The sequence below is a fragment of the Podarcis liolepis genome, assembly GCF_965112155.1.
Source record: "Podarcis liolepis genome assembly, chromosome: 6".
NCBI classification, from domain to species: domain Eukaryota; kingdom Metazoa; phylum Chordata; class Lepidosauria; order Squamata; family Lacertidae; genus Podarcis; species Podarcis liolepis.
Window position 1 is genome coordinate 21589231 of NC_139559.1, and position 25033 is coordinate 21614263.

The 25033-nt window shown below is 39.7% G+C and overlaps 2 protein-coding genes across 23 annotated transcripts in view; one reads left to right on the plus strand and one right to left on the minus strand.

Annotated features, from left to right (window-relative positions):
• Positions 1 to 6528, plus strand: part of SULF2 (sulfatase 2) — a 273848-nt gene extending 267320 nt beyond the window's left edge. For all 7 annotated transcript variants that reach the window (XM_083508022.1, XM_083508024.1, XM_083508021.1 and 4 more), the window contains 6 exons: positions 171 to 340; positions 1382 to 1524; positions 2928 to 3051; positions 3824 to 3854; positions 4305 to 4358; positions 5509 to 6528. In XM_083508022.1, the coding sequence (XP_083364148.1) occupies positions 171 to 340; positions 1382 to 1524; positions 2928 to 3051; positions 3824 to 3854; positions 4305 to 4358; positions 5509 to 5539 (553 nt within the window). In that variant the 3' untranslated portion in view covers positions 5540 to 6528. The remainder of the gene's footprint in view (positions 1 to 170; positions 341 to 1381; positions 1525 to 2927; positions 3052 to 3823; positions 3855 to 4304; positions 4359 to 5508) is intronic.
• A 1078-nt stretch (positions 6529 to 7606) lies between these two features.
• Positions 7607 to 25033, minus strand: part of NCOA3 (nuclear receptor coactivator 3) — a 98878-nt gene continuing 81451 nt past the window's right edge. For 8 of the 16 annotated variants that reach the window (XM_083507897.1, XM_083507908.1, XM_083507896.1 and 5 more), the window contains 13 exons: positions 24331 to 24716; positions 23085 to 23947; positions 22006 to 22144; positions 20412 to 20606; positions 19397 to 19633; positions 18309 to 18435; positions 17628 to 17799; positions 16470 to 16766; positions 15545 to 15649; positions 13773 to 13998; positions 12607 to 12781; positions 11521 to 11662; positions 7607 to 10949 (listed from right to left, as the gene is read on the minus strand). In XM_083507897.1, the coding sequence (XP_083364023.1) occupies positions 10938 to 10949; positions 11521 to 11662; positions 12607 to 12781; positions 13773 to 13998; positions 15545 to 15649; positions 16470 to 16766; positions 17628 to 17799; positions 18309 to 18435; positions 19397 to 19633; positions 20412 to 20606; positions 22006 to 22144; positions 23085 to 23947; positions 24331 to 24716 (3076 nt within the window). In that variant the 3' untranslated portion in view covers positions 7607 to 10937. Of the gene's footprint in view, positions 10950 to 11520; positions 11663 to 12606; positions 12782 to 13772; positions 14002 to 15544; positions 15650 to 16469; positions 16767 to 17627; positions 17800 to 18308; positions 18436 to 19396; positions 19634 to 20411; positions 20607 to 22005; positions 22145 to 23084; positions 23948 to 24330; positions 24717 to 25033 lie in introns of all 16 variants that reach the window. The other 8 variants (XM_083507895.1, XM_083507905.1, XM_083507906.1 and 5 more) reach the window with 1 other exon arrangement.

A 25033-nucleotide genomic window follows, 5' to 3' on the forward strand; every position in this document is an offset into this window, starting at 1 on the left:
GAAGGTGCCCTCATCTGCCTTCCTCTTGACTGTGCCAGACACAGGAAATGAATGAAGAGCATAGCCATTCTGATCAGTAGCGACTGATAGCCCCATTTTCCATGAATTTGCTGGTATAAGTTATGCAACGAGCTATTAGTTCACCCTGCACCCTTGTCTCTGTGCTGTAGGAAAGCCCTTCAAGAGAAGGACAAGCTGTGGCTCCTCCGAGAGCAGAGGCGAAAGAAGAAGCTGAGGAAGCTGCTCAAGAGGATTAAAAACAACGACACGTGCAGTATGCCCGGCCTGACTTGCTTTACCCATGACAACCAGCACTGGCAGACTGCCCCCTTGTGGACACGTAAGATATCCCCTGATACTAACTCATAAGGCTGCATGTACTTCACCATGACTGTTGAGTTGCCTGGCAAGGCCCAAGAGAGCATTAGCTTATGCACTCTTCTTCCAAAACAAGTTAAGCATGCAATTGCATCAGCCAAATAAAACTGAATTGCCTCTGAGAAGTGCTGTCTCCTATATCCCTGAGAGACCTATCATCACCCTGTGTCTTTAGTGCAGATTGGAGAGAACGAAACAAACCTGTGGCTGATGTCCATGATGAGAGGCATTTGTGCTAATAACTTTCTAAACCCCACCCTTTTTGGAGCTGGGAGCCCTGCCCCTTTTATCTCAAGAGGTGGTGGTGGTGGTGGGGAACTGGCTGCAGAGACTCAGTTGTGAGGGAGAGGCATCCACAGGGAAGCTCCCTGACATTACAATGCCATCTGCAGCACTGATGTTTCAGAGATAATACGAGACTGCTAAGCATGGGATCCAAAGTGCTATGCACAGCGTCTTGCATTCCTTTCAACAGAACAAGAGTGGGAAACCACAGGTTAGGGATCTGAATGAGACCATTCAAGTCTATTGATGCAGCACTCAGAATTCCTTCTAGGCCATGCCCCTGCCAACTCTGGTTCATGCCCACCTTGAGTTCTCTGACCTAGCTGAAATGTGTCAGTAAATCATATTTCCTCTTGCTTGCCTAGATGGGGAATGGGGTGTGTGTGTGTGTGTGTGTAGACAGCTGTGATTTCTGTGTGGATTGAATGTAACCCACTGTTCAAAAAGACGAGTTGCTTCTGCACAGGCTTGTAACCATCAAAAGGTCACTTACAAGGAAATGTGGCCTGGAAAAGATCCTCCATTTCTGCAATATTGGAAGCACCATTACATGTAAAGGGAATGTACAGATAGGGCTGCTGCCTTGCTTGAAATGGACAGGAGAGCCCAGTGTGGTCATGCATTTGTAGGAACTACCTTGATTTATGGGTTATCTCACAACATACAGTACTTTATTATAAACTTTCAGCTTTAACTATTCTTACTGTTGTATTTGCAGTGGGTCCATTCTGTGCCTGTACCAGTGCAAACAACAACACATACTGGTGTATGAGGACAATCAACGAGACTCACAACTTCCTGTTCTGTGAATTTGCTACCGGCTTCCTTGAATATTTTGATCTCAACACAGATCCGTACCAGGTATCCTGCACTTTTTTTTAAAGCAAGTAACCAGAGTGGCAGGATTTGCAGGAAAAAAAAACATTTCTGCAAATTCAGCCTTGTGCAGAGCTCAGAATAGGAGCTGAAACTCATATTTAACTTAGTTTTCTTGACAATTGCCTTAAAAGTAACAGCCATGTTTGTTATGCAGTAGGTTAGGTAAACGCTTGAGGCCAATGCATTGGAAAATATATCCACTTTCTATTTGGAGATACATCCCTCCTCCACCCAAGATGCTCTTAAACATAAACAAATAGAACAAATGGATGAATTTTATTGGGAATATAGGTCACAGAGTCAGGCTATTGAGCAGCCTTACTCAACCTCGGCCCTCCAGATGTTTTTGGCCTACAACTCCCATGATCCCTAGCTAGCAGGACCAGTGGTCAGGGATGATGGGAACTGTAGTCTAAAAACATCTGGAGGAAGGGCCAAGGTTGAGGAAGCCTGCTATTGAGCCATACAGCTCTGTATTGTCAACATCGGGGAAAAGTGAACCTGCAGCTTTCCAGATGGTTGTTGGACACCAACTCTCATTGACCCCAGGCAACATAGTAGAAGATAAAGGGAGTTATAGTCCAGCAATATCTGGAGGGCCATAGGCTCCCCATCCCTGATCTACACAGACTGGTAATGGCACTCTTGGGTTTTGAACCAGTCTTTCCCAGCCCCTTTAGCATGTAAAAAGGAGAGAGATGTGCTCTGCTAATGGATCTATGACCCTTCCTCTGTTAAGCAACTGTCTACATTATCAAGTGCAACTGATATGTCTGGTGAAACAGATTCTTTTCCATGAAAGGCCCACAAAACATTTCCATTTGTTGTTGGCCAAAATGCATGCCCGCAATGGTGATGCATAGTTCAAACTTACGGCTGCATTTATTGTGTATGTAAAGAGGTTAATTGATGGCCAATAGGTTTCTGCTTGTGAAGGTCTGTCTGTAGAGATGCTGTGAAGACTCAAATAAGGCTGTTTCCTTGTGAGGAAGTGTGGGCCAAGTAGTCTGCACTCCAGTGCATGTATCCACTACCATGTTTGCCTTCCCTTCCTTCCCCCAAAAACCCACTGGGCAGAAGGGGGAGGCAGCTGCAGGAGTTTTTACCATCATTCTCCCTCTATTATAATCCCCCTTTTTACAGTTAATCTGTGGCTGTAGAGTTTTGTAGCCAATACATCAAATTTACTAATTCAACACATAACAGTCATTTGCTTGGGAATGCCAATTAAGCCTTGGAGATAGTGATTGGAGTCTCTACATGTTTAATATATGGTATTTGGTTGCTAATAATGTACCTCTTGGTGAGCATCCAAAAGATGTTACCACAATGTCCACTGAATAAATAGTATGACTTTAACAAAAACAAAACTTTTTAATCTGCAGCTAATTAATGCAGTGAACACACTAGACAGAGATGTTCTCAATCAACTGCACGTGCAGCTCATGGAACTAAGAAGCTGCAAAGGGTATAAGCAATGTAACCCAAGGACTCGGAACATGGAACTCGGTGAGGGGTCTCTTATCTTCGCCTTTTTTAGAGTGTTTAAAGTAACTGAGATGGCACTTTTGCAAAAGACTTGTAGATGAACCATTAACTATATTAAGCAGGAAAACTAGATGAGGGTATACTGTAATCAGAAGTTGAACATTACCTTATAGAAGTATTTTCTGATAATTGTGTGAATGACAAAATAATGAGGTGCACAGATCACATGGTAAGGTCTCCTTACTAGCCTCAACTGAAGTATTCTGGGGTGGGAACTTCCCAAAGGATCTACCTTCTGCTAAATTTATTGTCATGCATTGACAATCACTGGGAATCAAGCATTCATAGTAAGATTTTGAAAACCAGAGACCAGTTTAAGGGGTACATATGCTTTGTTTGTTAACTTTCTAAGTACATTTGCAATGGAGAACAACAGCAATAGGGGAAAGTGTTGGGGGCTTAACCCAGTGGCCACACATGTAAGGTTAATTGTTCCATTAACTTGTTTCTGTTCCAAACAACTTGTCTTACCAGATGCTGCAATAGCAGGGAGACAATGTAGATTTAAAACAAGGAGCTTGACTTGTAACCTCTCCTCCAAGGGGATGGAACCAAAATCTTCACTCAGAGTGCAGAGATCCTTAAATCTCTCTGCTTGGAAACTTTCACAGACAGCAATGTGTTTTCTTTTAATAAGATGCCTTTCCCCTTTTTAAATTGTGCCTTACAATGTGCTTTCCCCCCACTCCTGTGATCATTGCTGCATAACCAATAATATTTTCTCCCCCTTTAGGCCTTAAAGATGGAAGCTATGAGCAATACAGGTACTACTTAAAATATAAGTATTTTCTCCCCAGTGAGCAATAGGTTATGGGAAGATATGAGCAAGAAGACTTAGGCTGTGGGGTTAGAACTAGGATACTCTCTCTGGGCGGCTGCAGAAGTGTGGGTCCCTCTAGCTATTTCATTGGTAGATAGGTTTCACTTTATAGCATAATTCTACAGTATAAGAGGGAAGAGGCAACTTGGGTATAATATGTGTTGTCAAGTTGGGTGAGGGAGACAAAAGACTCTGCTACAGAAGATCACTGTCAAGGGGCTGGGCACAGGCCTAAGCATGCAACCCCACTGTACCTACCTTAACTCTTCCCTCCAGTAACAATACTTGTGTAGCATATGAAACATACTAACCCCCCCCCCTTCTTCTGTGCTGTAGTGCTGGTGGTTTTCTTGACATGGTTAACTTTTTTCTCTTTTTGTGGCTCACACATAAGGCAATTTCAACGTCGAAAGTGGCCAGACATGAAGAAACCATCTTCCAAGTCTCTGTGAGTTGGGAGTCCATCCACACAAAGCCTTGACATTGCTCTCTCTCTTTTGCATGCAGTCCATATTTGCAGTTTCATCTATTCTTGCTCTTAAATCCTACTCTTCCTAATGAAGCGTCTGGAAGAGTGATGACTCTAACCTCTTTAACTGCAGTCATTGTGTTCGTGTTGTCCTGCTCTGTAGCAAGGTAGGGTTCAGGCAGGAGGCAAGGCTCAGGTGGTGCTATAAGAAGGCAGAACTCTAGTAGTCGCTTCAGCAACAAACTGAGACTGAGCCCTGAAAAATGGCAACAGCTGCACCCCAGTTGATAGTCCTATCTGCAGTGCAAGGTGTTTGCTCCAGTAGCCTCAGACTGCGACTGCAGAAGTGAGACCAGGGGCGCTCTGTTCAATGCAGTTCTCAGAGGCCTAGGACAGCACGGACAGTGGCTCATCTGCTAGAAGCACTAGGAGCTCATCTTGCATGCCCTTCTGGTTCATTGTAGGGGAATCCAACTCCAGGTTTCTAAAGGGCTAGAGAAGCCTGTCCTCTCCAGATCTGGTGGACTCCCCTTCCCTCCAGGAGTTATTGGAACTGTAGTCCAAAACATTTGGCAGGCGCAGTCTACTTTTAAGGTTGCTATTGGATAGAAGTGTAGGTATACTACTACAGAGGTAGGCCCTCATTATTATAAGACAGTATTTGTTCCTCTGTCAGCTGCACTTGTAGAATCAACCTTTCTTTGTTGTGCTAAATGAAAGCTGTAGCGCATGTTGAAATATGGTGACTCCGACACTGTTACTTTGAGAAAAATCTTTGGTAGGAAGGACAAGCAGTCCATTACACAATTAGAAGGTCAAAATCATTGAGCAGAGATCACGGCAGTGATTTCAGAATTTTGTACAATGCTTGCAAGAAATGTGAGGTCACTTAAATGACCCACATACAGTGCAATGAAAATAGTGTAGACATAGTTCTCAACACTGAAGATTCATCTAAAAGTCCAACTGCTGTTAAGAAAGGTAGTTAGTGAATGAATGAATGAATCCTTTGCTTCTGTGTTGTGGGTGATGCACAGTGGAAAAGTATGCCCTTTGCATGACTCTGCTGTGAGAACAGATTGCTTTGCTCTTCAGAGAGTGAATTAATTAAATGTGTGTTCTTTTTCAGAGGACAACTTTGGGAAGGCTGGGAAGGCTAATTTCCTGCAACTGCTGGACCTCAATGAGGATATAAACTGGCCAGAACTTGAATCTTTGTACAGACTTAATGAAAGTGTGTATGATTTCAGACTGAAATATAACATTAGCCTGGAGGACTGGATAAACTTTGATGCTAAGGTAGATAGGATGTTTGCACTGTTATGCAATCTAAATAGACACAGTGACCTTCTGGGGAATACTTTCATCCAACCTACGTATCCCTTCTTGAAGCCCACTGGTTTACCTGCTTTTGCTTTGGGTTATACCTCACTTGCTTCACAAGCTATTTTACTTCCACCGATCACTGCAAATACTGTTTCAAGAAATGGCAGCAAAGAAAACAAGGGTGACCCATTGAGAGACGTGGAATCCAAAGGGGCAAAACCACACAGACTATTTCAGTGGAAGCCAAATAGCCCCTCTGCAACTTCATCTACAGCTTTAAATGGCATTTGAAAGGACAGACAAATGGAAAAGGATCTCTTCCCCCACCTACAGATTAGGCAAGTCAAAATTAGACACAGTGGTAGAAAATTGCTACTGAGGCACGCAGGATATCGTGGATATTACTGAACAGATGCACAGACCCAGCACTAACAGACTTCAGGTGTTTGTCTACCACAGAAGCCAGTTTAGTTCACAGTTCACACATCTACCTTGGCTCATGAGGAAATTGAAATCTTCACTCAGTGAAACCAGCTTTCCAGCATGGTACTGTAAATATTCAGTGTCCTGTTTCAAAAGAAATCCAAGTTCAGAAGAATTGTTACTAAAGTGTTGGCATGCCCCAATTCCATTTCTGAAAAGTCACTCCATTGCATAATAAAAATTCAGAATTTAGCCATTTTTAAAAGCACTGCAAAATTAAAAGCAGTTTGTGTATGTCTTGAATTTTAACAAAGTTGGATTTGTATTAAGTCTTTGTGGTTATATTGTATGTTCAAAAACCAAAATTACTACTATAAAAGAAAGCACTTGTTTACTTTTATATTTGTTTGTTTTAAACAATGGCTATTATTTTGTGACCAATAAAAATGCAGGTTTAAAAAAAAGGCACTTATGGGCACAGTTCAGCGGACAAGTAGGCATACTTTACCCAACACAGTGCTGGGTTTTGTGCCTCCTTAGAAAAAAGAACATACTATTTGGAAGCAGTTTTAGGAACAGACTATCCAAACTCAAACTTACAAGTTTTCCTACAGCATACATCACCTGTCCAAATTCACAAATTGACCTCAATTTTCAACTTACTTGGTTTTCTTCCAATGTACTGCAGCATTTCAATCACAGAGAGAAATTGGTGTTTGAGATATCTTAGGTATGCTATAGTATTTGCAATATAATGAGTCTTTAGATAGTGTACCTACACTTAGGCAGGAAACACCAGCTGGCCAAATACAAGATGGGAGACACCTGGTTTGCCAGTAGTACATGTGAAAAGGATCTAGGGGTCTTGGCGGACCACCTGCTGAACATGAGTCAACAGTGTGATACAGCAGCAAAAAAAGCTAATGCTCTTCTAGGCTGCATCAAGGCATCTAGTGTCCGGATCAAGGGAAGTAATAATTCTGCCTTGATCAGACCACACCCAGAATACTGTGTCCAGTTCTGGGCACCACAATTTAAGGAGGATGTTGACAAGCTGGAACATGTGCAAAGGAGGGAAGCCCAGATGATCAAGGTCTGGAAACAAAGCAGGCTGGACAGCAGGTTAATAAGGTGAAATTCCCTATCTTCTTGCATGCAGTGGCTGCATTCAGTTGGTTTTTACCTTTTTCATGGTGTTCCAATTTGAAAAGAAGTCTGAGGGTGGCAACAGCAACTGTTGTGTGGAGGGGGTAAAAGTTTCTGTTAGTTAAGAAGACAAATTTTTCCCACCCCTTTGGAAGTGAAGTAAGCCTGCAGTTTTACTTCTCCCATTTGGTTGTCTTGGAAAAGAGAACATCTACCAGCACAGACAACTTGAACATGAGTTTTGGTAACTGGAATGCAGCCTGTGTTAAGGCATAATGGGAACTTTTATCTCTTTGATTACCAAGAAGCTTATTAAGCCACAAAAACTCCCGTTTCAAATAGAAACCTTTATTTACATTATTAACAACATCCAAACAAAACAAAAACACAGAAAAACAAGACCATATGACCTACCCTTTTTTTAAATGCCAGCCCACAGGAGGCTTTTTTTGTTATGTAAAGATCATTTATTACAAGCAATATTTAATGTAAACTAACTTTGGAGTCAATTCTCAATACTGCATGCCTTTCTCCTGAGATATTAAGAAATATTGCTCTCAGTTGAATGGTTTCATAATTGCTGCATTGCTGTCACATGACAGTCTGCTACTAAATTCGATGTGCTGACCTGTGCAACATTCAAATAGATTGTTTCTGTTGAAAAATGCTCCTCATTTATTAAGGCAGCCTTCCCCAGCTTGGAGCTGATGGGAGTTGTTGGTCTAAAACATCTGGATTGCACCAGGTTGGGGAAGGCTGAATTACAGGAAAAATCATGAAGACTGAAATTATGTATTTATCTCAACACACAAACTGGTTGGATAATCCATACAAAGGTGGGAAGAATGGATTCACTACAAAGACAATTAGGTCAGAAGGCACCAATGCCAAACTAAGCTTATTGCCCCATTCAGCCATGTTTACTGTACTTATCCTACAAGCCCCCACCCCATATAATCACTCTTGGTACTAGAGATTGCATTGCAACAGAATGAGAGTTTTTAATCATGCACTTCTGATTCCAGGTATCATTTGAATCAGCACTGCTGGGAACGTTCCCGACAATGCATATTCAAAACGCATTTATATATATATATAAAAAGGTATGAATACTTTTATCAAGTTTGAACTAATATCTTTGGATTCAGCAAAAAAAAAAAAAAAAAGCAACTGGGAAAAGGAGTAACATTCTAAATAACAGATTAACCAATGAACGGCAGGTACCACCACATTTCAAAAACACAAACAGAATCAATCAAAATGAAAAGAAGAAGGGCAATAAGTAGTTTATAAAAAGAGAGGTCACACTTCGCCAAAGTAATCAGAGCTATCATGATTATCATATTCGCCTATAAAAGTTAAAAGATAGTCTACTCCCATTTTATAGGCTTGTGGGTCTTTTACTATGAGGTTGTTATTGGTAGTATCAGAAAGAGGCTTCTGAGAAGCGGAAAATATTTTGTCACACTTTAATGGCAGACCTACAAAACCAAAAGATCTGATGTGCACAAAGGTGTGCATGTGTACAAAATACTCCCCTGTTGACTTTAATGTCTGAGCAAACTACATATCCATATGTGGAGGTTTGGAAGGACGTATACTTCAAACAACAACAACTCAAAGCTATTTTAAAACAATATGTAAATGGAAAAAATGCTTTAAAAAAACAACCCTAAAGGATGAGGAAGCACTTGTAACATGTGAGGCACACTATGTGCAAATCAGAACACAATTCCAGACCAGAGCCCAAATGTGTTTTAAGTACAAATAAGCTTTAGTGAAGTTAAATAAATAGCTGGTGGACTACACAGAACTGGCAATATTTATACCTGTACTCAGGATACTAGCAGTTTTGGGGGTAATCACAGACTGCTTGCCTTAGAACAAAATCTCACAGAATTACATGCTTCTGCAAAGTGGAGCTCAAATTTCATTACTAATCAAAATCACCAGTTCACATATTCAAGAGAACTATATTGAATGTGCAATGGGAATAGAAAAAAACACACACCACTTCAGACATTTTAGTCTACCTTTCTTAGAAAGATCCTGTTCTGAATCACTACAACTTGTTTAAAACTGGGAGGAATCAGTATGTATCTGCATTATTTGACACAGAGATGATTATGGTGTTTCTGACCTCCAGCTATTAAAAATTGCTTAGAAAATAAATATATTTGTTACCAGCAGAGCAATAAAATGTGATAACCAAAATCATTTGTGCCAATTAATCAGATGTCTCATCAGGTGTGCTTTCTGATAGACACTTAACACAAAAAACATGTTCAGAACACCACTGAGGCTTTCTTAAAAGTTAACCAAATGTCCTAGAGCAGAGGCTCTTTCATTTAAAAGACAGGTTATATTAAAAATTCCACAAATTGATTTGACAGCTAAAAAGAGCCTTTTTGTCATCAAATTGCCATCTATAAGAAAAAAGTAACAAAGTGCACACATAAGGTGTAGAGAAAATATTAAAAGACTGCTAAAATATGAACAAATGTTCTTTTAAAAAAACCAATAAATGAAGTTCTAAATAAACTGTCAGAGACCAGTGAAAATAAGATAAAGGCCATAGTTACCCAACTCCAAAACCATTTAAATAAAAAAAAAATCCTGTCAGGACAACTTGGACTAAACTCGAGTTTACAGAAATTATATTTGTTAAATATTTAGCTTCACAAACTCTGCAAAAATGAGTTAGTGGCCTACAAAAGTCATATATATATATATTTATATATATAGTACAACATCTTAAGATCATATTTACAAAATGTATTCACAAAGAGAATCTCTCTTCAAACTGCAATGCCTTGCCTTACATTTTATGACATTTAATGGCAAAAAAGATGTATGATTATTGCTCAAATGCCCATATTGGAGATATTATGTAACAGTAATTCAGACTGGGCTTGAAAGGGGGCAAGAACTTGCCTACTTTAATATCCATTGATTCATTATTATAGGTATTGCAGTAACCCACTACATACAGCATTTTATAAAGTGCACAAAACTGCACATCAATATGGAAATCTTTTATCATGATTATACATATTTAATCTCTGCATACCCCTTTGGCGCCAAAGAGCGTGATTCAGAGGCTGCAACAGCTCATTTGCATTGCCACTTGCACATCAGAGTTCCGACACCTGGGAGTGAGATTGAACAGCAGCATGAATGTTCAGAGCATTGTTTTGTTTTTAAATCAAGGCCAGAAACTACATTCTATCAGAGGCTCTTACTAGAGAACTCAAGACTATTACCAAGTATTTTCCAGGCACTTTGGTCTGCCTGTAGTTAAAGGGCTTTGGATAGCTACAGTAAATAGAACTGGTACACACCATGTCTATCCAACACATTTACTCAAATGGCATTGCCAAACGCACTTTGCTAAAGGCAGAGTGCCAAAAAAAAAAATCACCCTTTCTCTTTTCTTTTTGTACATTATACAGTGATACTTTGCTTCTACTCCTCCTCCTATCCCTCACCACCCAAAGGTCCATAACTCATGAAGTCACTTAGGACATCTTCACGGTAAAAAGAAGTGGTATTTCCATAAGGCTACATGTTGCCATGAAGTTCACGTGCACTCTTTTTTTTTTGTAATACTTAGTTCACCATCATCTATGGCATCAGCCTCTTAGGAGATCATAGCTGGAGATGTCAGCAGTATTTCTGCAGGAAAAAACACAACACACCAGTGAACAAACAACAGTGTAAGAGAGGCAAACTTTGTAATCCAGCAAATTTTTTGCTGGCATTTCTGAAGGTTAAGGAAAGAAGTATAAATAAATACTGCACTGGTACTGAAAATGCTTTTAAAAATATAGATTCATTTTAGGGGGAGGGGGATTGGGAAGAAATGGCCTGGCGTTGAGCTTAAGTTACTCTAAGGCTTGGATTGCAGAGCCTTGTGGATTCCTTGAGTAAATCTATTTCAGCAATGAACCTGGGATGTTCACAGGCAATAGCTGTTCCACAGCTAGCCTTACTGTTTTATGTAAAACCACCAAGAGAGAACCCAGTGGAGAAATAGGGGTTTGGGAGTTTGGGAGAAATAAGAAAGGGTGCAGAGTGTGCAAAAATGACAACCACGCAAGTCAAAGTTTATTTTCTAAGCCACAAAAATGTTGAAAAGTTTCTGTTAATGTTTGCTAGGCACTGGCACTGGCAATTTTAGGGGCTGATATGCATATGGAGATCTAAAGAGCTACATGTGGAGAACCAACATTTATAGCCATCTTACCTGGTCTGGACCCATGGGCATTCCTGACATAGGCATAGTATTAATATTCATTTGTCCCATGTGACCACCATTGCTGTTCATGTGCATCATGTTGTAAGCTGCAGGGTTCCCTGAATGGCTGAACTGTTGCTGTGGAAAAGAACTAGAGGACACAAGAAAAAAATTAATGCTCCCAGTTCACAGATTCCTTCAGCCACTGGCATTTTACATCATTGGCATTACAGCTATAAAACCTTGTATAATAAAATATAATAATAATAATAATAATAATAATAATAATAATAATAATAATAATAATAATAATAATTTATTATTTGTACCCCGCCCATCTGGCTGGGTTTCCCCAGCCACTCTGGGCGGCTTCCAACAAAGATGAAATATACACTAAAATGTCACATATTAAAAACTTCCCTGAACTTCGTAATCCTTTCCACAATCAGTTGTGGAGACAGTTGTCTCACCACAGTGTCTTCAAGATCAGATGTGGTTATTTGTAAGGAGCTCACACCAACCTGTGGCTCTAGAGATCGACTAGTGCTATAAACAAATGAATGAGCCTATGATCAACAAATAAATAAATCCTTTGCTTTAAATAAAAAAGAAAGGAAATGCAAAAATGATGGATCAGTGTAAATCACTCCCATCCTAGGATCTCTTCATCCATTGTCAGAAAATGATTTGTTAACTTAAGCCTACCTTACTGAGTTTTTACCCCTGCACGTAACCAATCTGGAACAAATGGTTCAACATATATAGATTTGGACACTTTCATGTTCTTTTAATTTTTTTTAACAACACATCATGTCTTAATCAGCTTGTTTAATTTTGTGAAACAAAATTAGACCCCATATCTTTGTGAAATCTGCAAATTTTAAGAATTTAAACAAATATTTTGAAATCTTCTATAAAACAAATGATTTTAGGTGGTTGTTTTTTTTAAAGAATCTGGGTGCAAGATTGAAGACTGTTTAGATTGCCATGTTTTTTTTAAATCACACAATTCAGTCTGCTAAAAGCTCTGTTCTTCAGTTCTCCACAGCCACAGGCTCCCCTCTGAAAACACTAGTTGAGATATCTGACTCTCACCTGCTCCTGGCCATATTTCCTGATGGCCAGCCCTTCATTTCTGGAGTTGGATACATTGGTGCAGCCTGAGGATGCTGCATCATGGGATTTTGTGGGGGTCCAATTCTTTGAGCCATCATGGAACTGGGTGGGCTTGATACCCTGCTAAAGGCAGGGTCTGGCTGCTGGGTCATTCCTTACAAAATAAATAAGATAACAGTTTGGTGGTTATGACACTTAGCTATTTTTTGCTGAAGGCACATGTGTCCTCTAATATTTACAGAATTTCACTCTTGTGGGTGCACAATTTCTCTTATCTGATTCAATTTAAAAAGCCCTGAAGCTTGTACCTTTGAAGCATGCTACAAATGAAAAGCCAGAAGGGAATAATTCTCATGGAGAGGCAATGGTGCCTGGGAGAACTGCACTTTGATTCCCAAGTTAATGTCAAATTTCCACCCTAAGGTGTTGTTACCAGCTTGCATTCATTCAAGACTCCCTCTACTTGAAGGGGCCATAGCTCTGTAGTAGAGCATCTGCTTTGCATGAAGAAGGTCCTAGGTTCAATCACCAGCATCTCCAGGTAGAGCTGTGAGAGAACCCCACCTGACCTCATGGAGAGCCACTGTTAGCCAGTGTAAACATTAATGAGCTACTTGGACCAATGGTGCGACTCGGTATAAAGTAGCATCTTATGTTCCCCCATCATGCAAGTTTGCTTTTCTCAGTTTCACTTGGTCCCTAAACATGGTTACAAGGTACTATAACTTACTAATGTTTCATTGTTGTTGTTGTAATTTCAGATATAGCAAAGCAGAATAAAAAAAGATCAAATGCTTGCTTTTTGTTGCCAGACCCTTCCTGAACAAAAAAGTTTTCTTGCAGAATTAAGTAATGACTAAGACATAATTCAAATCAAAATTGAGAGAACCAATGAGCTGTGAAATTACTGTATAAAGTTCATGAATTTTACAACATTTCTGCACTGTGGCTGTTCTATTTTAGATCATTCGGCTACAGAATATGTCAAATCCCTCAAAACCCCACTTTCTCCCTCATTCCAAAATATTGTGCTTATACTCTTCTATAAAAATATTCTAGCTTTAATAAGTTTTTTTTTGTAATTTACTAAGCCCAACAGCAGCCACAGGAAATAGAAGCAAGTAAGATACAAATGAAGTAAGTACCATAATTGGCTGGGTATGAAAATTGCTGGGATGGGACTGGAGCCATCGGAGGGCCTGTAACAGTACCATCCATGCTTCCTGAGGTGGTCACATTTGGGGGAGGACTGAAGGCTTGAGACTGCTGCTGTTGCTGCTGTATCATCATGGCCATCCTTTGTTGTCGGATGTGGTGACTTATTATCTCCCTGTTTCGCTGGGCCACCATCTGAGCATTAAGGAAGCCTTGCTGCTAGCACCCAAAGAGGATTGACAAAAAGCACATTAAAGAATTCAGAGCAAGAATTATTAAGTTGACAAGAAAAAAAATATATCTTAAGAGTTTTATGTCCATGAGCAGCACCGGCATTTATATTAAAAAAGGACAATACAGTCTATTTTTCTCCCATTAATGAAATAGTAGAATGGAACAGTAAGAAAATGCACATTTATTCTGCAGTAATAAGTAGCAGAGTGTATAGTAACTGTGGGCCCTCCAGATGTTGCCCCATTGGCCTTGCTTGCAGCAACATTTGCAGGGTCAAAGTTTTCCCACATCTGGTCTACAGCCTATATACCAACAGCAAGCTTATTCTCTTAGGGTCTACCCTTATGCACATATCCATGCACAAGATATCAGCAGCTTGGGGAATCCCCAAAGTTAAAAAGAAAAGGTAAAGGGGGGGGGGGCAAAAACGACCTAGCAAACAGAATGCTGGCTTGATGGCTATTGGAGTGGTGAAGGTGGTGGAATGGAAAACAGGAAGACGGAGGTGGCATGGAAGGGAATGGAGCATCCTGGAACAGATACTGGCTGGGTGGCTAAAACCCCAAACAGCAGCACTCCACACTGAAACATTTTGTTGCAGGTCTCACTTTGTGTAGCTTGAACATTCAGCAGGCACTGTGGATTATATCCAATGTGGCACTAAGCAACTTTTCTGTCAGTGCAAAAATTTATGATTGCACAATGAGACCTTCTCTCTCCCCCCCCCCCCCCGAATGTGTCCTTCCCAAATCTGCTCCAAATGGTTGCGGAAACCAGCAGAAATATTAAGGGGGTGCACAAGAGGAAAGTCCCATTGCACAGGCATAATAAATATTTGTACTGACAGGACGGTTACTTAAAGCTAAATTAGATACAAGTAACTGAATCCATACTTGCCAGACTAGCATTGCTCAACAGTTTCAATCCCCAGATTGGTTCTGGAATACAGTGGTACCTTGGGTTAACAACTTAATTCGTTCCAAAGGTCTGTTCTTAACCTGAGGTACCACTTTAGCTAATGGAGCCTCCCGCTGCTGCCACCGCGCGATTTCTGTTCTCATCCTGAAGCAAAGTTCTTAACCCGAGGTACTATTTCTGGGTTAGTGGAGTCTGTAACCTGAAGCGTATGTAACCCGAGGTACCACTGTACTTTTCTACGATTGCATTTGAGATCCAATGCCTCACCCATGTGAACAGGAATTGCAACAATGGTAAAACAGATTATTGTAATTCCTACTCAAAAATATTGACATTATTTAGGATGACATATATAGTGTTTCTTCACCAGTCATATGCCCCAACTGATGTATGTCTAATGATGACATGATTCATGTAGAATCGTCTTTTGGTTTATGGTTATGTTCTATTGGACTTTGATCCATTAGATAAAAATATGTGTGTCTGCTTTAGTGTTTTAAAAGATGTATGAAGGAGGGAGAAAAGAGAAGTAACAGAAAGCAGAACTGGGAGAGGTAAAATAACAGCAGGAAGTGGGAGGCTACTGTATAACCTGATTAGTAATACTTACTTGTGATCCCATTTGTGGGGGCATAACAGGTCTCATCACTGATGCACTACCAGGGTTGGGGTTCTCCATTTTTATATCAAGTGTTTGACGAGTCTGATTCAAAAACTTAAGAAACAGAAAGCAACAGTGTGTAACAGAACGATGTCAAAATACATCAAACAGGTTTCTATAAAACCCACGCTACACTACAAACCTAGGCAAAAGTAATAATTAAAAAGAAGCTACTTCACTCAGTGTGGCTTATTAAGTGCACTGAAACACAACGTTTGACTTCACGCCCAAAGGCGCACTCCTCCATTGTCTCCAAGGCAGAAGGATGCGCACAAGGGCCTTAAATATACAAACCTAATCATTAACTTTCATACTGATACTTAATAGTGCAATTCAGAAAACAACTGTGCCACTGTTTTCATCAGTTTTCATCAAACATCAGTTTTCATCAAACAAATAATCTGTCTAGTCCAGCAGTATTTAATCTCAGAAATGACATTACCAAACTGAAAATAAAGACTACAATGACGAGGAATTGCAGGCCTGCTTCACATGTCATGACAAGCCAAATTATGGACTATCAGAACCATGCAAACATGTGGATTCCTGGGGAGCTCACAGCACCTTTCCTCCTCTCTTGTCTTTTTTATTCCCGCATTATCATTAGCCAAGGTTTGTGCTCTAACCATGAGCTGTAGCCAAAGCTGTAGCTCCATTTTAGGAGCCCTCGTGGTTGCATAGTACCAGTTAAGTCATAGTTTGGGCAACATCTTGACATGTAAACTAAGTCTCTGTGTGTACCAAATATCAGGACAGGATAAAACAAATGAATGTATGTGTTAATGGGTAAGTGATATATTTCATTTTCCTGCCCTTAGCAAAGCCAGAAAGTTTCCCTCTTCAGAAGGGAACTGAAAAAAATTTAATTGTTTACCTGCTGCCCTTGAAGTCTCTGTTGGAGCTGCATCCGAAGTTGCTTTGGTGTGTTGGTTCTGGGCCTCATGACATTTGCTCGGGGATGCATACTTTGCATTGGAAAACTGCCCTGCTGATTCATCTGATTCATCACAGAGTTAAAGGCCGCCTGTTGGCCTTGCACGCTACTAAAACCCCCTGGCAGGGGAGCTCCCTGGCCCTGGTATGGCTGACCATATACTGGAGGCTTCTGGTCAATCATTACAGTAGATTCTTGGCCATGAAATGCTTCTTGCTTGGGTTCCAAAGCTTGCCCCTTAAAAAGAATATAGAACTTGCCAATATTTCACACACTGCAATAGTATATTAAGAATATTTTATACAGGGGAATTTTATATTTGAAAATATGAGCTGTGTGTGTGTGTGTGTGTGTGTAGCCGGCAGTGTAAAAAACATAGTAAATGTTCAGGAGACACACCAGTAAGCACATGGTACAACAGTTATGGGACCCTATTTCACCATTTAACAGTTTAGGGATACACACAGGAATATCCAATAATCCAATGAAAATTGCCCAATTCAAAATCACATTGACAAAATCCATCTCCTATGAGCAAGTTCTGAGTCAGGTATATTAAGACTTCATCACTATAATATTCAGCAACTATTCTACAACTACCTTTCTAAAGAAGATGCCTGCACACATTAATTAGAATGTAGTATTGTCACAAATTAAAAGGAAAATAAACATTTTTTAGATCAGAAGGCTGCTCTTGTTATGTTATAGGCAAACATTTTCTCACTATGATTTTTTTAAAGGGGCACTGCAATATCATGTTTATAATCATATCAGGTCTGCATAATTTGTAATCCAGCAAATGTAATGCAGGTCACCAGCAGTTGGATAAATCTTCTGTTTTTACAGCCTTTTTAGGACTGCAAGAATACTTGGCAGGCCACAATACAGAGAAGGTGGGCTATGTTCAGCTTGAGTTGACTAGCAAGTTCTGGAGCCTATAATATATAAAATAAGTTCTTCTCACCCAAAAGAAGAATGTACAAAGTACTGAGGAAGAAATGTACTAGGGTTTTTATTCCCCCCCCCCCCTGCAAAAATACATTTTAAGAGCATACAGCAAACTGAAAAATCTGCACTTCAAGAGCACTGGCAACTTACTTGATTTACAAGATCAGGAATTCCTAAGGCCCTATCAATTTCTTCAAGGCTTGTGACATCTGTGTTACTCAGCAATGTATGCAATTGATCTAGAAGAGCCCTTTCATCACTTTGGCCATCAACATTTGGAGCAGCATACAGAAGATCATCCAAAGAATTCCTAACTAGTTGCCTAGGAAAACCAAGATGTAGCAACAATTAAGAATACTGGTCAAAGAGTAGATAAATTCTCATATCACACATAAATTGAAGTCTCCCGATAAGAATCATACCCAGTATACACAAGTGCAAAAATGAGATATGCCCAGTGTCATTTCACAAATGAGCAGGATTCTGGAAACAAAGGAGGACCCTCCATGTTAAAACTTTTATCACCTTTGATAGATCATTACTATCCAACAAATCCCCAATAGAATGTCAAAGACTAAGATGGTAAACAAATTACAAATATGATGTAAGCATTTTCTTTGATGAATCACAAACAAACAAATAATCTGTCTAAGTCCAGCATTCTAGTTCAGATAGGGGAAGTCATAGCAGAGCCATTGAAATCAATGGACTTAACTAATTTTGTATTTAAATGAGTGTTTTTCCTGAATGATCAGAATGTTCTGATACCATTTGTAGATGAAAAATAGGCTGTCAGTTAAATAGCATATTACATTCTAAACCTTATTGTACCTGTTTTGTGAACCTCGAGGTCCTTGCTCCATGGACAGCATGTTGTCAGGCCATGCATTTGGATGGTTAGACGGACCTTGATGTGCATAAGGATTCCCTCCCATACCAATATTAATTTCATTTGGCCCTACAAAATGAAACAAAACTAAATTTACTGTTCAAAAAGAGGTGAATTTTTGGAGCAGCAATCCAACAACACAGGGCAGTGTACAAAAACAATGTATCACTATTATAAAACACAATGATAAAATATCTCAAAAAAAACCCCCACCATACAACTATTTTTAATATCAAAATCATTGGTCTTACTCTCACTTGAAGCCTAAGTAAAAATGTATGGCATTACTTTCAGAATGTAAGGTTTCTATTCAAATGGGATGTAAAAGGGGAGAAAGCTTCTTAACAGGGTGTTTATGTGTGTTCAACTAATAGTAGTTCCTTCCACATCTTTGAACTGTTGTAGACATGACAGCACCAGGGTGCCCCCCCCCATTAAACTCAAATAGCCGTAACAAGGCAGCTGAAATAGGGTTGCCATACGTCCAGATTTCCCCAAACATGTCCAGGAATCAAATGGCGAAAGCAGTGTCCATGAGGAATTTTGAAAGATCGGCAAAATGGCCAGGGGTTTTGTCAACAGAACCAGGAAGGGTGTCTGTTTTAGGATCGCTATTTGTGTTTTCCGGGTGAATTCTTGAAATATGGCAACCCTAAGCTGAGAGGTAGTGGTCTAAATTGTTTATCACTATCACTGAATTTAAATGCTTTGCTTCCTTTAAGTCTACCAGTATCCAGCAACCCACACTGGAGCACTAGTTGCTCAGAACATGGTACAGATCACTGTGCAAACAGCCTAAAGCTTCAAACTTTATTGTCAGTCAGTAGAACATGAGACTCTTAATCCCAGGGTTGTGGGTTTGAGCCCCATGTTGGGTGAAAGCTTCCTGCATTGCAGAAGGTTGAACTAGACGACCCTTGTAGTCCCTTCCCAATCTAACGGTTCTATGATTCTACTATCTTACCTATGTGCAGTGCATAAGACACAAATTATTGTGGTGTCCAATTAAAAAAGCATAGTAAGAACTCACTCATATGGATCATCTGCTGTTGGAGCATGGATCTGGTGCCAGGCATACTATTTGACCTCATGGGTAAACCAGGCATGGGACCACCAACTGAAGATCTGGCAAGGGCTGGGTTGCAGTCTGGCCCTGGTCTTGGCATTGAAGCAGAACTAATAGGTTCCATCCTGCTCACTTTTGAGTTTTGTAGGCTCCAGTCACTTGCTGAATGCTGATTCATAGGCATATTTCTGTTAGGTCCCCCTAGAAAATTAATGTATTTAAATACATATTGCTTTCCCTACAGAAAATTATAGAATACAATACAATTTGCTACAGTTGGCATTTTTATATTCACCCACTCCAAATCAGTTTTAGCCAGGACCCAAAGGGCTACATACATCAGGGCCTTTCAGCCACCATTCATGGTAACATCTCAAATATAATCTAGGTTTTCAGGTTCAACTGAGATATAAAGCATTGCACAACAACGTAGATTAAACTCACCAAAGTTTAAAAGCCAAAACATGAAGCTCTTGACTGCCCCAAGGTCTCCCGGACAGCTTCATGACTGAGCAGAGATTTTACCCTGGGTCTCAGAGACCTTAGTCTGATACTCTAACCACGTCAACACAGAAACTTCCGAATGTACAGGAAACCCATGCTTTAGGGATGCTTGTCTGCTTCTATTTTCTATCTGCTCAGCACTCCAGACCCCAGGTGCGGTGGCAATGGAGGTAAAGGAACAGCCACAGCAATGATTTGTCAGTTCAGACACCACGCTCACCGCACTTGGTGCAAGCAAATTTGCTAGCTCCTTGCAAATCATGATTTGTTAATTCAGACATCACAACTAAACCCAACCCTACAAATGTTTTTGGTGAGATATGTGAATTGAGCCAAAAGGTCTAAAAAGCATAGCTAGAATAAGCTAGTATAATACAATTGTAACAATTTTTCTCGTAGTTAATAATTTACTCCAGCAAACCTTTGGGATATTGTTCATGATTTTTTTTAAAAAAGTATGAGGAAATCAACAAACCCATATTAGTTCCAAAATTTTCCTGATTTTCCATCATTCTTGGACTCCCACCCATCATGTTTTGCTTCTGTAGCATGGAGAATGTATTAACACTCCTCACAGACGGACTTGATCCCACTGATACGGGGCTGTCTAAAGACAAGGCTCTGTTGAAAGGAGGACGGGTGGCCTGCATAGATTGGGGACTTCTCATACCTGTTGAGTAATTAAAATATAAGTGTAACTGTACCATCTTTAAACCTGGTATTGATCTACCATGACAGATGTTTAGCATCCACTATAAGGTTATTTAATGTAATTTTAATAAAACCACAGAAATTGTATGTCCTACACGAGTCACTGATGGAGACTAATACAGAAATTATTCACCTGGATTGTTTGATCTATAATGTTTCAGACTGAGATGTTAACTTCCTATAACTACTTCCTATAACTACTATAACTACTATAATTATTAAAAGAATATGGTGTATCTCTTTGGATCTGTACAGTCTCTGGTTAATTTCAAATCTCTTATAGCTATATACAGAATTCTGTAAAATGTTAGAAAATAATCAAAACCCTAACTAGAAAGGCAGGGGCAGGGGCGGAATCAGAAGCCTAATAAATTAGCTCTAATATGGTATGAGTACAGTTAAATACATATTAAGTTAACTGCTATGCTTAAAATGTTAAGGTAAAGGGACCCCTGACCATTAGGTCCAGTTGTGACCGATTCTGGGGTTGCGGCGCTCATCTCACTCTAGTGGCCGAGGGAGCCGGCGTACAGCTTCCGGGTCATGTGGCCAGCATGACTAAGCAGCTTCTGGTGAACCTGAGCAGTGCACGGAAACGCCGTTTACCTTCCCGCCGGAGTGGTACCTATTTATCTACTTGCACTTTGACATGCTTTTGAACTGCTAGGTTGGCAGGAGCAGGGACCGAGCAACGGGAGCTCACCCCATCATGGGGATTCAAACTGCCAACCTTCTGATTGGCAAGTCCATTTTTTCCATCGAAAATTCAGAAAATACAACTAGGGCCCCCTCTCTCTCTCTCTCTCTCTCTCTCTCACACACACACACACACACAGACACACACACACGAAAACAATGATTCCCTTTCTCATCATAAAGTAGTACCTAGCTGTATGCTCCCAATACCACTTCTGATTTAGTTTACCTTTCTCAAATTATTTAGCTAATCAAAGCTGAACCTTCTGAGCTACTGATTCATCTTATTGTGCACTCTGGAATGCACTGTTATTTGATTTAATAAGCATGAACAGCCTCCAGGAACAGCAGAAAGTGGTAGTATCAGGCCTGTTGATCTGCAGGCTCCCCAGTGATCGACAGTTGGTTTCTATCAAATCTATGCTTGCAACTTTAAACTCAAGGTTTTCTTGTGTTAGGTCTCAATGTTTATAAAGCTCACTATCAGACATTACAGAGGGTATCTACAAGGAAATTCTAGTCTACTAGTAGACAGCAATAAAAACCATTTTTAAAAAGGCTAAACTGGGAAATTAAGAACAAACAGAAATAATAGCTTGAATGCCTTTAATCAACACAATGACTGTTAAGTAAAGTGGAATATTATATCAAATAAACTTTACCCAGTGGTGCATTTCCTTGGCACAATGGTTGCTTATTCCCCATGTTATTTCCATTTGCAGACATTGGATTACTGCAAAAATCTGAGCTAGTTAGATCACCCAAAATGGCATCTAAATTATCCACCAAATCTCCACTCATCTGAAAAGGAAAAAAAATATTTAAAAACAAACTTAGTTGTTTAGATTTCTACTGAAAAAAACAGAAGCTGGTATGCGCTCAAAACTATGATGTCTTTGAAACTTACTACAAATTCTTAAGAGAACAAGCTAGAAGTCATGTAAATATTTCATCAGAGATAACTTTACTAATTTGGAGAGAAAGAAAAAGATAAAAACTTCATTTGCATATTCTGTAATCATCTCAGAATGGAATATTCAGAAAATATTGTGGATGAATTTTCCAAGGTATCACTTGAGGCTAGGCCTGCAATGTTTAATTAACCAATTTATTTATTTATTTTAATCTCCTGGAAAAGATGTCTTCAGTTAACATAGTGGCAGGTCTTTTTTTTTTAATGTTAATTATTAAAAGTGGTCACCGACTACCGGTAAGTCATGCTTAGTAGCAGTACATGTACTGAAATCAAATAATTTATTTCAGTCATGATTCTCTTATGCCTATTCAACAGGCTGATCCTGAGAATGGCTTGGGATGCAGTTGTAACTGCATCTACTCAGAAGTAAATCCTATTTAAGTTAATGAGGCTCCCTTCCAGGTACACAAGATTAGGATTGCAGCCTCAGTCAGCTATATTAATTATTTAAGGTGGTAAATGCTTAAAATACATGGGGGGGGCAGGTTCCTTCTTAAAAGAGGCATTCCATGTTCTCTCACGTATTGAGTGGAATACCTGCATCATCTATAATCAGTGGAAAATTAAACTGCAACAAGATGAAATAATTTTTAAAAGCAACGTTTTAAAAATTACTTTGATACATCACAGTTGGGAGTTCAGGTTAGCTGTGGTTTTCAGACTTACAAAAAGAAAGTGCACGGTTCCATTCCAGGGGCTTATTTAGTAAACAAAAGTATACTGAGTCTTTTAACAGGGATTTTGCTAAACGTTAGAATACTCTACCTCTTCAGTGGGTTCTGTTTTTATTTTCATCTCTTTTTCTTGACTTGAAGTAGTTATGGCAGAACTACAGCATTGTCCCATCTTGCTGTCCAAATTTTCTATTTTAGGTTTAATGTCTTTCGAAAGAGGATCTTTTACATCATCCTTGTCAAGCAAGTATCTAAGGAGGGCATGGTTTTCCTTCTTTTTAGGACTCATTTGTTCTTGCTTGACTGTTCCTTCGCCACAAGAAACAGCACTACTGTCATGGTATGTGTCTTTACCAGTAGCTTCAGCTGTGATTTTTGCCACTTCTGCTGGAGAATTACCATTCCGCAGCAATTTATGCAAAATCCTATGCTTCTCTTGCATGTTTGATGAAGAAGAGACCCCTCCAGATGTAGAAGACGAGACTCCAAATGAAGGACTTGTGGCGTTGGCAGTAGGTTCTTTGCAACTGGAGTCCAAAGGGGAGTTTGACAGTGTAGGGTGTCCCCTGTCCTCTGAGGAACAAGTTAGCAACTGGAGAAGTTTTTTATGCCCTTTGCTTTCGGGTAGTCCCCTCTGATCAGAGCCTTCAAGGCCCTCTTCTTTGATTTCTTTGTTACTAAGGGAGTCCCTGCTGTTTGACTGACACATGGAACTCTCCACTTGATTTTGCTCACAAAACAAGCCAGGAGGGCTCTTTGAATCCTGGTTACCCATTTTACTTTGCTGAGAAACATTCATATTTGGAGAATTGTCTAGTTTTGGACCTGGCGAAGAAAGAGTAGACAGAAGGGAAGTTCCAACTCCCTCACTAATCGCTTGAAGAGCACTAAGTGAGCTGCTTGAAAAATTGTTGCTGCTAGTGTTGCTGGCAGTTCCCATTGGAGAGTTCACACCTATATAAAAAAGAGAATTTGCATTGGAGAAACACTAAGTGAGGTATTACATATTAACGAATCATTTAACTAAAAATACTTTGAAACATTACAGCAGAAAGTATATACAGGGAAAGTTTTAAAACTGCCTCCCATAATTTCTGCATAACAATATTTTTCATAGTACGTTATTCTATGAAAAATGGCACAGTAAGTCTGATTGTATTAGATTGTTTTTTATGTTTATGCTATAAGCCGCTCTGGGAATGATAGCTGAAAAGTGGATTATAAACAATGATAATCATCACCATTTCTGGCCAACTGAGTAAATAGTATCTGATTTCAGATGCTGAAACAAAAAAACAAAACAAAACACACTTTTAAAAGATACTAGAAATAATTACCTGCTACAGGAGAAAATTGATGCGAATTCACTTTTGGACTCCCACGATTCCTAGGGGATATCATTAAATTCTGTTGACTGGAAGTCATGCCTGGGCTCCCATGTGGTGGGCTGCTCATATTTAATCCATAGTTACTCTGATAAGGAGAAGACTGTATTCCTTGTCCAGAGTTCACAGGTCCCATGTTTCCAGGACCTCCATATCTAGCACCACTCATCTGCCCCATTAAGTTAGGATCTCCCATACCATAGTTCCTGTTCTGCAAAGGTATATTTTGCCCAGATGACATGTTCATGACACCACTGACTGAATTTGTACTTGCAGTTGTAGATGTTCTGATGTTCTGTCCCATTGCACTGGGATTTGGTCGATATCCGTTTTGTTCTCTGAAACACACAGCATTGGCAATCAAGCTTGGCACAGCGGATTAGTAATGTCCATGTTTTAAAAGATCTTATATGTTCTTCTAGGAATCAATGTACAATACTGCGTTGCAACAGCAGAACACAGGAACACTGCCATATACACTCCTCATCGAGCTCATAGAAATTTATGATGAAATTTAAAATTCTTCCTTTGCCCATTGTATTAATCTTCTTATCAACATCAACAAGGCACAGGAAGAGAACAAACTGTATTTCCAAGTTGTATATTCTACAAATTTTCTTGATAAGAATAGAAAATATCCCACCCTTAATGAGAA